The sequence below is a fragment of the Corvus hawaiiensis genome, chromosome 14, assembly GCF_020740725.1.
Source record: "Corvus hawaiiensis isolate bCorHaw1 chromosome 14, bCorHaw1.pri.cur, whole genome shotgun sequence".
NCBI classification, from domain to species: Eukaryota; Metazoa; Chordata; class Aves; order Passeriformes; family Corvidae; genus Corvus; species Corvus hawaiiensis.
The window spans coordinates 11,979,143-11,990,213 of NC_063226.1; the positions used below are offsets into that span (position 1 = coordinate 11,979,143).

General features: G+C 48.5%; 3 protein-coding genes across 3 annotated transcripts; 2 read left to right on the top strand and 1 right to left on the bottom strand.

Moving 5' to 3' along the window:
- The first annotated feature begins 27 nt into the window (after positions 1 to 27).
- NDUFA1 (NADH:ubiquinone oxidoreductase subunit A1) lies at positions 28 to 936 on the top strand. Its single transcript, XM_048319161.1, has 3 exons — positions 28 to 260; positions 457 to 546; positions 841 to 936. The coding sequence occupies exons 1-3, from the start codon at positions 159 to 161 to the stop codon at positions 859 to 861; spliced, it is 213 nt and encodes a 70-aa protein (XP_048175118.1). The 5' UTR covers positions 28 to 158; the 3' UTR covers positions 862 to 936.
- A 1,303-nt stretch (positions 937 to 2,239) lies between these two features.
- Positions 2,240 to 5,195, top strand: AKAP14 (A-kinase anchoring protein 14). Its single transcript, XM_048319183.1, has 6 exons — positions 2,240 to 2,393; positions 2,506 to 2,626; positions 2,701 to 2,792; positions 2,886 to 3,128; positions 4,106 to 4,158; positions 4,492 to 5,195. Exons 2-6 carry the CDS (start codon positions 2,515 to 2,517, stop codon positions 4,577 to 4,579), a joined length of 588 nt encoding a protein of 195 aa, XP_048175140.1. The 5' UTR covers positions 2,240 to 2,393; positions 2,506 to 2,514; the 3' UTR covers positions 4,580 to 5,195.
- Positions 5,196 to 5,921: 726 nt separating this feature from the next.
- LOC125333321 (NFKB activating protein) lies at positions 5,922 to 11,036 on the bottom strand. Its single transcript, XM_048319182.1, has 9 exons — positions 10,780 to 11,036; positions 10,287 to 10,367; positions 9,838 to 9,911; positions 9,504 to 9,620; positions 8,833 to 8,878; positions 8,328 to 8,443; positions 8,112 to 8,187; positions 7,495 to 7,644; positions 5,922 to 6,186 (listed from the first exon to the last, which is right to left on the bottom strand). The coding sequence occupies exons 1-9, from the start codon at positions 11,034 to 11,036 to the stop codon at positions 6,012 to 6,014; spliced, it is 1,092 nt and encodes a 363-aa protein (XP_048175139.1). The 3' UTR covers positions 5,922 to 6,011.
- Between the last annotated feature and the right edge of the window lie 35 nt (positions 11,037 to 11,071).

The following is an 11,071-nucleotide window of genomic DNA, read 5'->3' on the forward strand; positions in this document are numbered from 1 at the left end:
ACTGTTCCTCGACAGCGCTGTCGCTCCCGCCGCCCGCTCGGGCCCGCTGGGCTGTGAGGGGGCGCGGGGCAGGCCGGGAAAGGCGCGGGGCAGGCCGGGAGTGCCCCGGCACTCGGCGCAGGGGCAGCGGCACCGATACCAGCACCAGCACCGGCGGGATGTGGTACGAGATCCTGCCCGGCATGGCCATCATGGGCGTCTGCCTCAGCGTCCCCGGCATCGCCACCGTCTTTATGCACCGCGTGTGCCACGGCGGCAAGGTCAGCGCGGGGCGGGGCGGCACCCCCCGGCATTCGGGACCCTGAGGCTCCACTTCCCCAGCGGAGCCGCCCTTATCCCCCAGTCCCCTGCATCCCTCTGGTATCCCTTTCCTCCCGAGGCTCCCCTTCCCCCGCGCCCCGCCTTCCCTCGGGAGCCTCTGCCCGAGGCCTATAACAGGCAGCTCTGTGCCTGCAGGAGAAGAGGATCGCCCGCTATCCCTACGAGTGGACCCTGCTGGAAAGGGACCGGCGGCTGTCGGGGGTCAACAAGCACTATGTGCCCAAGGCAGGTTTTGGGGGCGCTGGGCAGGTACCGCCGGGGGGAAGCGGGACCCAGGCGCTGCTCCCCCATCCCCGAGCTCAGGGACGGCCGATGAGGTGGACACTGGTCGCTCTTGGGGCTGTCAGATCTCACTCTATGCCTGCAGCTGGCCTGCCTCTGGGGATGTGCATTTTAATTTTGTTCTAATTAAGGCTTGGGTAATTAAATATAGTTTGAAAATCTGCATTTTCAGATATGCTTTGTTGCACATTAGTGGCAAGAATGACACAAATATAGCTGTTATTTTTTCTTTTCCAGGGTCTGGAGAACATAGACTAAGGTGGCAACGCTTTGAAAAATCCATGTATCTATAGAAAATGATCTAACTCTTAAATAAAGCTATACATGTGTTCAGCCCTTGTATCTGTGTTGCTGTGGCGGGGTGACCCTTGCTGGACACCAGGTGCCCACCAAACCCACTTTATCACTCCTGTCCTCAGCTGGACAGGGGAGAGAAAGAAAGGCTCATGAGCTGAGACGAGGACAGGGAGAGACCATTCATCAGTTACTGTCACAGGCAAATGAGATTCGACTCAGAGAAATTCCTTTAATGTATTGACAAATAAGAGCAGGGCAATGAGAAATTAAATAATAAAACACCTTCCCCCCACTCCTCTCTTCTTCCTGGGTTCAGCTTCGCTCATGATATTCTCTACCTCCTCCCTGCTGAGCTGCACAGGGTGATGGGGAATGGGGGCTGTGGTAAATGCCATCCCATGTCTCTGCTGCTCCTTCCTCCTCAGGGGAGGACTCCTTACACTCTTCCCCTGCTCCAGCATGGGGTCCCTCCCATGGGAGACTTCTTCACTAACTTCTCCAGTGTGAGTGCTTCCCATGGGCTGCAGTTCTTCATTAACTGCTCCAGCATGGGTCCCACAGATAAGATGCAGTCCTTCAGGAATCAGCTGCTCCAGCAGGGTGACAAGTCCTGCTGACCTGCAAACCTGCTCCAGTGTGGGCTCCTCTCTCCATGGGCACGGAGGTCCTGCCAGGAGCCTATTTCAGCATGAGCTTCCCACGGGATCGCAGCCTGGATACATCCACCTGCTCCAGCAGAGGGGTTGGTCCTGGGGTGCAGGTTGATCTCTGCTCCATCATGGACCCGCAGGGGCACAGCTGCCTTACCATGGTCTTGCACCACGGGCTGCAGGGGAATCTCTGCTCCAGCACGTGGAGCACCTCCTGCCCCCTGCCCCAAGGCCTCTTGTCATCCTGGAAGAGCAGCTGCTGGAAATTCAGTACCCTGAATCTGCTAAAACATTTCTGGCTTCTCATACAGTACCCGTGGTCCTTTCCCTCTGAAGAGCTGTGTGTTGCAAGTGTTGGTGTTCAGAGCCTGCAGCACCTCAGTGCACCGGGCTGGACAGTCTCTGCCTGGCAGAGCACAGACTGGAGGCTGCTTTAGCTCCCGAATTGTCCAGAACGGCAAAAATATGACAAGCAGAGAATCTGCCTGGATCCCACAGCTGTTTTCTTGCTCATACCGTCTTTCCTTCCCGGGAGGCTGCGGTGCTGGGGAGGCGTTTTCGGGGGCCGCGGGGCTGGCAGGGCAGGGCAGGAAATGCCGCGGGGTTGCCGGGAGCGGCACGGCCTCGCCATGGTGACGGCACGCTGCTCGTGCCCGCGGGGCCCCGCACAGCGGCAGGCGCAGCGCCGGGCCCGGGCACAGCTCCCCGGGGCCGGAGATCCCGCCCGGGACCGGAGAGCCCCGAGCGGCCCCCGCCGCGCCTCGGGACCCCCGGCCTGGCCGGGGCAGCGGGGGAGCAGCAGCCGCCGCCCAGGGAGCCCCAAGCGGGGTGAGCAGGGCCGAGGTACGAACCAGGGACAGTGAGGGACTGCCCGCTGATCCCCATGTTCCTCAGACGGGGCCTGCAGCTCTCAGACCGGTGCTCTCTCAGCGTTTGTGCGTGTATCTCTCTAAAGGTGAAGCCAATGGACAAGGAAGAGGAAAAAGCTGCCAGTGAGGAGAAAGATCACATCCCCCCAGAAAATGAGAGAAGCGGTACAGACAAATGCCTTCCAGAGGCCAAGGAAAAAGAGAAAGGTATCTAGTGTTTCCTCTACTAGAATGTGTTGGGGTCTTTCCAGGAGGATTTGTCAGCATTTTATCTGCTTTAGAAACCAAGCATTTCATCAGAAATATCCTGTGGACCACAGCCAAGAACTTCACAGTGGAGAGAGGATGGCAGCAAATTGAAGAACTCATTTCTGTGAGTCACAATTCCATCCACTCAGGAAGGCCACACCTTCCCACTGTTAAGAAGTACGAAAAATTAAAGGAGAGCACCTCTGTTCCTTTTTAGCACCACTCTCAAATCAGCTCTACTAGACAGAGGGAGTCTCAGTGTGATGCATTTATTCAACAGACATGGGACATTCACGAGAGCTGGCTTCACCACTCAGAATTTCTCAAGGAAGAAGAACTGAAGGACAGCAAGAGGTACCATTACAGAGCTTGCTGGGGCATCCCAACACGCAGAAAACCCATCCCACAAGCAACAGCTAGTGTCTACTTTGTTATAGTGATCTCCAAATTCAGACCTGACGTAAGTACTCAGAAATGGTGTAGATGGACCAGTCCTTTAAGGGACAAGAGTACAGTGGCATTTCTGAGGCAGGGAAATGCCAGGACAGTGGAGAGACTGGCAAGGAGCCAGCAGTTCTCATGAAGATGCTGACAAGGTCTGGACATTGCTGGAGCAATGGCAGGAGATTTGGACATGGCCTAAAAGAAACATGCCCTCAATTAGCAAGGGGAGCAAGGCACAGAGCAGGAGGCTGGGTTAGTTCCCAAATCATTGACTGACAGAATGTGACAAACAGAATCTGGCAGGATCCTACATCTGCCTTCCTGCTCTTACCATCTTCCCCTTCCAAGCAACAATTGTTCTGGGTAGCTGTAAAAAGGGCTGCGTAGAGGTGAGTTACAGAATGAGGGGTCAGTAGAGAGGGAGTGACACTTCACTCTTCAAGCTGTCTCAGAATCCCTTTCCTGATCAGCCTGCAGTTTGCACCTGTACAGTAAGCTCTTGCAGCTCAGGAGAAAAAAATGAAATAAATTGCACTGAGTAGACTTCTTTCCTCCAGGCTTAGTCATACTCGACCTTAGTGTTTCTACTTAATAGTTATGGATCCCCAAACAGTAGTCCGTGGTTTAACGCCAGCTGGCAACTAAGCATCACAGAGCTGCTCACTCACTCCTTCCCCACCACCATGGAATGGGGGAGAGAATTGAAAGTGTAAAAAAAAAGTGTAATAATGTAAGAAAAATAAATAGAATAATAGTAATAAATTGGAAAAAAAACCAAACTGAGAAAAAAATGCCATGAAAGACACGTGATGCAAATGAAAACAATTACCACTTGCCAACCAATGCCCAGCCACTCCCTGAGCACCATCTTCCCTCCTGCCCCAACCAAATATCCGGGTTATTTTTGAAGTAAATAGTAGCTCTCACTTAAGTACAATGTCTGCTTTTTGAGGGGCTGTACATGGCCTCTGTCCTGTCTCTGCTCTCTTGTAGACCGCACCTGTGGAGGTCTTCTACAGGCTGGAGTCCAGCAGGCTGATACGGAGGTAAATATTACTCTTCTGTTTTAGCAAGCTTTTCCATTCTAAAACCAAACCGGGAGCTCGATGTAAGTAAGTTTGCAGTAATAGCAGAGAAGTGGAAGTTGTAAAAATCTTGCTATGAAATGACCCTGCTTATCACTAGCTTCACACCCCTAGAGGCATGAATAGCCACCCTGTGGGCATATGCCTTCTCCAGAAATTTGTCCTGCTTTACACGGGTCTAGGTGGGGGTCTTTATTGCAGCCTTACGTGGTGAATAAAGGCCAGCTCTCAGCTGGCCAAACTTGGATTCAGTATTATGCTTAGAATTTACTTTGTTTTTATTTCATTCTCCAGGCCAGAACAGTGTCAGTTTAGAGAAAAGTGGCTTAAGGACATAATTGAAAATAAAATAGCGTGCACAGAAAGACTTGCTTTCCGATGAACAGCTCCAATTCACCATCACCAATACTCTGTTGTGGAGAACCAAATAAACACAATGAAGAAAGAAAGGCTCTTTCTTAGAAGCATTTCTACTTTGTGGATACATAAAAAGCATTGAACCTGTGCAAAATCAGCTATGCCCTGACATGGCAGCTGGCTGTGTGTGACAGTCCCTGGCAGGTATGGGTGGGGACAGCACAATGGAACCAGGTTCCAGAATCTAAATGGGAAGAGGCAGCTGGGCAGGATTTGCTGTTTGGGAATGCCAGGTCTGTGGAACTCCAGGGAAAACATTATAGGACTTTAGGACTTTTATTTTCTTGATACAAATATACAAGACATGTCTGCTGCTAAACTTAGAGGAACCCAAAAAAAAAAAAAAAAGAAGGTAGGAGAACAAAAAAGAAACAACCCACCTCTCAAAACCATTTTGTTTTCAAAAACATTTGAGAAAAACAAGTTCCAGGGGTATGTCTGGAAATATGCAGTTGAATCAGAGATAATCACCAAATAAGCACTGCCTCATCAAGGCCTCCAAGCAGAGTTTAAAGCAAGCCATGTAGTACTGCTGAAACAGACCAAAGTAAAATACTACAGGAGTTAAAACAAGGGTTTAATCTAGAACATTTCATAAACAAAACCATTTCAAATAAATTGAAAGATGCATCCTTGTTACCACCTGCGTACATCCAGGGGTTCCAATCACTGCACCCAACTGCACTGATGCCTATGTATAACATAGGAGAAAAAGAAGCAAGCAACTTAGTTCTTCATCGTGCGTTTCAGTGGATTGAAGATCAGACCCTCCTATTACTGTTAATTTACACCCCAGTTGCAATCTGCTTCCTCTGAAGTAACTGAAGCCCATCTGTATTACAAACTCATTTACAAAATATTTACAAGTCTGGTTTGAACCACAAACTCAACTGTTTTGAGAAAAAACCTAAATCTAAAAGACTTGTGAAAAAATAGCGAAGTGGACAGTCCTAGATCTTAAAACAGGAACACAGGACCTCCTTCATTTTTGCTACTGGTGCTAATAGCTTGTTAAAGGTCTTTCCAAGCTAAATGATCCTATGATTAATCAAAATAAATGGAATAAAAAAAATCACACTTATTGGCATTAGGTAACAAAGCCTTCCCATGGGATTCTTTGGCTTGTCTGATTCAAAGTGAGCACAGAACATCGACACCTCTAATCTTCCCTGCCTGTTCCTGCCTTGTAGCCCTTCTCTTTACAGGGATTCCTTAGTCAACAAGCCATCCAAAAAATCTGATGAAAATAACTGTTTCCTTGACACAAGTAATACACTCCTGAGGTTTGGCTCTGCTGGGTGAAAGGTGCTGCAGCACCTGCAGCTTTTTTCAAATCACAACTGGACTGGGTTAGCTGCCACGTGGTGCAATCTATGGTGTACAGCTCAAACAAAGCATTATTTTTCCTCTTTGCCTTTAGTCTTTCTGTAGACCATCTCTCGAAAGCTTGCAAGGATCTTATTCTCTCGTTTCCTCCTCTCCTCCTGGTTGAAGGATGCCAGAGCTCTCTTCTCATCTGCGCTGTAGATCTGGTTCTCTTTACGCAGACGCACAGCTTCCATGCGGCGATGTCTGCGGGGGAGAACACAGGGCACATCAGCATGGGCAGAGGGGTGTCAGTGCCCTGCCACAGCTCGCATCCACTAACTGGCCTGAATGTCTTCAGGGGCTTTAAATAAAGATACTTAAGTACTAAGGCCTGAACAACAGGCTCTGAGCCAAAGCTGACCTCTAGATGAACCTTCCAACAAAATGTTATATTTGTATCCACTCATTAATGTAATATGCATACCATTAGTGAAATATGTAGTGTGATAAGAATATATTTATCTTTCTGCATTTAGAAGCCAGACAAAGGCATGAAATCAGACAACTAGCCTTGTTTGAAGGTATATGATCAAAGCCAACTTCTTTGGTTCCTCCTCGAGCCCTGGCCAGGCTTTGGGTGGAACCCAAGAGGAGGATGAAACCAGACATTTTTGCACTAGAAGTTGTGTAAGCTTGTTTATTCTACAGTCTAAAAGGTGGGCCCTCTCACAGCAAAGATGGAGGCCTCACCTACAGGTGGACACACCATGTAGGAATTCCCAGGAATGGTTCTCCAATCCTTTGCTGTGACTGGGGCTCCCTAGATGATGTGTAGATCTGCATCATGGTAAAGTAATAGTCTAACTGGTGATGTATCTTTCTTAATCACTCTAGGCAATCTTTTGCAGTAATGATTAGGTGCATTACTTAGCTTGTCCTTTGTAATTCTTTGCAGTTTTGCACTGTAGCAAATTACACTGACTCCTTGAAGTTGGTATCTGCATCTTTTGTGCTGACCTTGCCAACTGGCAAAACAGATACACCTATACTAGATAATCCAAACTGCACACTAACCTTCCCAAGAAGGAGCATGGCAGAGCAAGGAACTGATTTGTGGGGGTGTCTGCTCTCAGGCAGTCAGTCAGAAGCCTCCCCTACCCCCAGGGTGTCAGCCGCTGGCTCACCAAAATTTAAGTGAGATTCTTGTTGGTCATTGAGAAAAAAGTGCAGCCAACCTCTCACACATTGATTTATCTCCTGCTGAAGGGTCAGCACATTCCCAGGGCTGTCCACACAGACCACCTTTGAGCCACTTGACACAAGCACCTCCTCATATGAAATAATAAGAAGAGTATTGCCTGGAAAGAACTTTTGCTCTTGAGGAGAAAGTGTCCTTGAAAAACTCACTATCCATCTCTAGCAATGGGGTGTTTAGTGTAGATTATTGCAAGCACATAGAGCACCTTCTCCTCCATGCTTGCAAGTAAAGCTTGGAAGCAGTCTTCCGTTCAGCCAGCAGAGAAAACAGCTCTTAAAAATTCCACTGAACCATTGCCATCATGAAAACCATACCTGCTGCCACTCATGACATAACCAGAGCTCTCAAATGATGCAATCTCTTCACTCGTCAAGCCGATTTCACCTCTGCGGGGAATGCGTTTCCCTGCTTTTACGTACTCTGCCATGGCTGCACCTTCGCCAGGCAGGAGGGCATGTCCATAGCTAAAAAACCAAAAGTGGTCATTTCAACCAGTTTCAGATAGAGAGAGCCTGAGCTAAACATCCAACTTCCCTGTTCACTGTTATATACAGCTGCATTTTTAAACACTTCCTCATTCTTTCCCACATATTGGCCTGTTTCTTCCTTATGGCAACACTAGCAACAACATCTTAAATTATCAGCTGAGTTCATTCTGATGAGACTACAAAGTCACAATACTGCAGACCATTAGAATAAAGGCAGTTACAATTGATTTTCTAGGAATCAAGGCTAAAAAGCATAAATCAGACTTTTCTACCCAAATTCAGGCCAGGGGAAAGTCTAACACCACTAGCACTTCTGTCTGTGAGTTTCTGGCACAGCATTTCTCCCTCTGCATGCTTTATTGTTGCAACAGCCCTTTTGAGCAGTAACTTTCACACTTGATTTACTTGATTTGATCAAAGTACCATTAGAGCTGGCTACTCACTTCAAAGGCCTGTCATCCTGAGACGCATGAGTTTTGGGAGCCTCAGGTCCAATCAAACTATCAGCTTCAGTATTTTCTGCAACAATCAAATAATGAGGAAGATTAATCTTGTGCCCATTGTTCTTTGTTATCCGAAGTGTCAGCAACACCTAACAGAGAATTCACAAAAAGGACATCAAAAAGTTTCCACCCAAGTTTAAAGTCAGGTGAACCTACTTGACCTCTCAATCCAGAGATCATCCCCTTGAAGGACTTCATCATCGGAATCTTCGCTACTTGAATCACTGGATTCCTTCCTGCTCTTCTTAGCTTTCTTTTTCTTATACTTCTTCCTGTGACAAAGCCAGACAGACATGCTATTTACCAAAATTTAAGCTGAAAGAAGGTGCTTGGAATCATACTCAATTCGTTTCTCAAGGCAACTTCTGCCTATAGGAAGACTGGCTGTCTGCTATGCTTCATATAAAATACTTCACAGCAAAACCAAGACATATATATGTCCTGTTATGACTTTCATAGAGTGTTATAAAGTGGCTCTACAGGGAGTTGCTTGTGCTACACAATTGTGTAGATGTAAAGAAAATGCATCAAATTAGTATTATTTGCCAGCTCTTGCAAATCACCGAAGGTCCTCCGGCTCCCTCCCAAGGCCTGCAAAGAAAATTGAGTTGCTCTCCAGCCAAAAGCAGCCAGAATGACGCATAGCAACCACGACACTTACTTTTTGGTCTTCTTTTTCCTCTTCTTGCTTTTCTTTTTATCCTCATCTGAATAAAGAAAGCGTATCTGTTATCAAAAACAGATGATTAGCTATAACTAAGTAGTTTACTGCACTGTGAATAACATGGCATACCTTTTCCAGCCTCAGTATTCATGGAGATGTAGGCTCTTAGACTCTCTCAACCCTAACCCTAAGCCTAACCCCATCACCAGGGGTGGTGGTCAAGATCAGAAAGATGTAGGAGCAGCACTGTTGGGGCCTTGCCAGGATGGCCTTGGCATGCCTTTTCCAGCCCCAGTGTTCCTAGAGCTGTAGGCTCTTTGATTCTCTCAACCCTAATCCTAAGCCTAACCACTCCCCTAACCCTTCCACTAAGAATTACACTAACCACTACCCCTACCATTAACCTAACTACTACCCTAACCACTACCATAACAACTACCCTAACCCTAAGCCTATTCCCACCACTAACTGCCTCCACCAGAATGCCGGAGTACACACACGGATGGGACTTGTTTATACCGGGAAAGCGTTAGCAGAAAGCTCCCTGCAGTATTGGTCGATATGAGAACATATCAAACAGATCTCTGGCATGAGAGGCCCAGTGGATGCTGAATTCAGAAATCCCATTTCCTGAGGCCAGACTGCAAGCTGAAACCCTCTTATCTTACCACTGGAGTTCTGCTCAGACTCTGAGTCACTGTCGCTGTCCTCAGAATGTTTCCTGCGCTTTCTTTTGGACGCTTTACCTTTTTTCTTTTTTCTTTTCTTCTTTTTCTTCTTTTCCTCTGGAATGTTTTTAAAGATAACATTAGATAACTAAGAAAATCTAGTTCCATGTATTCCCTGATCTTCCCAAAGAAACGCTCTCCTTTGAGCTGGAGCCCACCCTACTCAATTCCACCCATCTAAGCCAGGGAACCTCCTGCAAGCACCAGCAGCAGCAGATTCTAGGCTACAGTAGCTTCCCATTTTCAAAAAAGCTGTGCAAGCCAAACAAAATACCTTCTGAGCTAGAATCTGAAGAACTACTCTTAGATTTTGCCTCTTCATCTTCTACTGGTGTGTGCTCATCGGAACTGAATAAAAAAAACAGTTTACTATTTAACATCTGTTTTGTTGTACTCAAGACCAAAGGTACACATATGACCATACACATTTTGAGTCAATCCTTGCAAGGGAGCAAAAAATTAAAGAGCTAATTTAGCCTGGGAACTGCTGTCAGAACCACAACACAAAAGTCACCTGATCTACAATAAATCACATATTGCATAATTGGTATATTGGAATTATTTGGTGAAAAAAAAAGTAGTAATCTCATGATGTTGTTTCAGAAAGGAACTGATACAATAAATATTGTGGCACCATGACTAGCGCAGGGATAAAGCATTTTTGTAAACTGAACTAACATGTAATCGGGATTATAAAAAATATGAAGAAAGAATATGGCTTACTCGGGGTCAGGAACTTTTGGGGACAGCCCCCAGACTTCAGGTGCCCCTAGTTCTCCAATTCTCTCTCTCTCATTGAGTCTCCTGTAAAGGAAAACACCACCACTGACGCCTAGTTTGCAACACCCAGTACACAAACATTTGAAGTCCTACACGTTAGTGTTTCTAATCGCCTAAAGCAGCTACAGTAAGGAAAAGAAACAGCCAGGAGCAAGGAGCAAGCTCGCAGGCCGGGAATCTGGCAGCAGAGCTCCGCACACTGCAGAGGATCGGCGGTAGCAGGTGTTAACCCCCTTACAGCGGAGCCCCGTCCCGTCCCCCCGGGGCGGCCCTGTCCGCGGGGAACGCACGGAGAGCCCGTGAACAGACCGTACAGAACTAGGCCTGGCCGTCCTCCCAACACCCCCAGGCCCCCGCCCGCCCCTCCCGGGAGCACCGTCCCTTCCGCGCAGAGCGGGACCCGGCAGGGCAGGCCCGACTCCACGCCGGCGCTCACCTCTGCCGCAGGATCTCCTCCTTCTCCTTCTCGTAGTACTCAGGCCAGCCCTTGCCGTGGTGGTGGTGCCCGTGGTGCGCGGAGGAGCGCGGCGCGCCGGGGCTCCGGGACCGGCTGCGGCTCCGTCGGTGGCTCAGGCGCCTCGGGCCATTGCGCTCGCGGGACCGGGACCGCGACCGGGACCGGGACCGCCACCGGCGGCCGCGGCGCTCGGGGCTGGCGGCGCTCGGGGAGCGGGAGCGGGACGCGGGCACCATGGCGGCGGTGCGGCGGAAGGGCGGCTTCCGGCGGC

Excerpts from the sequence above, each read along its gene's own strand:
- NDUFA1 (XM_048319161.1), top strand. The coding sequence starts at position 159 with ATGTGGTACGAGATCCTGCCCGGCATGGCCATCATGGGCGTCTGCCTC. Across the intron at positions 261-456 it reads GCGTGTGCCACGGCGGCAAG|GAGAAGAGGATCGCCCGCTA; the intron begins GTCAGCGCGGGG and ends CTGTGCCTGCAG. Across the intron at positions 547-840 it reads ACAAGCACTATGTGCCCAAG|GGTCTGGAGAACATAGACTA; the intron begins GCAGGTTTTGGG and ends TTTCTTTTCCAG.
- AKAP14 (XM_048319183.1), top strand. The coding sequence starts at position 2,515 with ATGGACAAGGAAGAGGAAAAAGCTGCCAGTGAGGAGAAAGATCACATC. Across the intron at positions 2,627-2,700 it reads GGCCAAGGAAAAAGAGAAAG|AAACCAAGCATTTCATCAGA; the intron begins GTATCTAGTGTT and ends TATCTGCTTTAG. Across the intron at positions 3,129-4,105 it reads TCTCCAAATTCAGACCTGAC|ACCGCACCTGTGGAGGTCTT; the intron begins GTAAGTACTCAG and ends GCTCTCTTGTAG.
- LOC125333321 (XM_048319182.1), bottom strand. The coding sequence starts at position 11,036 with ATGGTGCCCGCGTCCCGCTCCCGCTCCCCGAGCGCCGCCAGCCCCGAG. Across the intron at positions 8,444-8,832 it reads AGGAAAAAGAAGACCAAAAA|GAAGAAGTATAAGAAAAAGA; the intron begins GTAAGTGTCGTG and ends GCTTTGTCACAG. Across the intron at positions 8,188-8,327 it reads TCTCTGGATTGAGAGGTCAA|AAAATACTGAAGCTGATAGT; the intron begins GTAGGTTCACCT and ends TGATTGTTGCAG.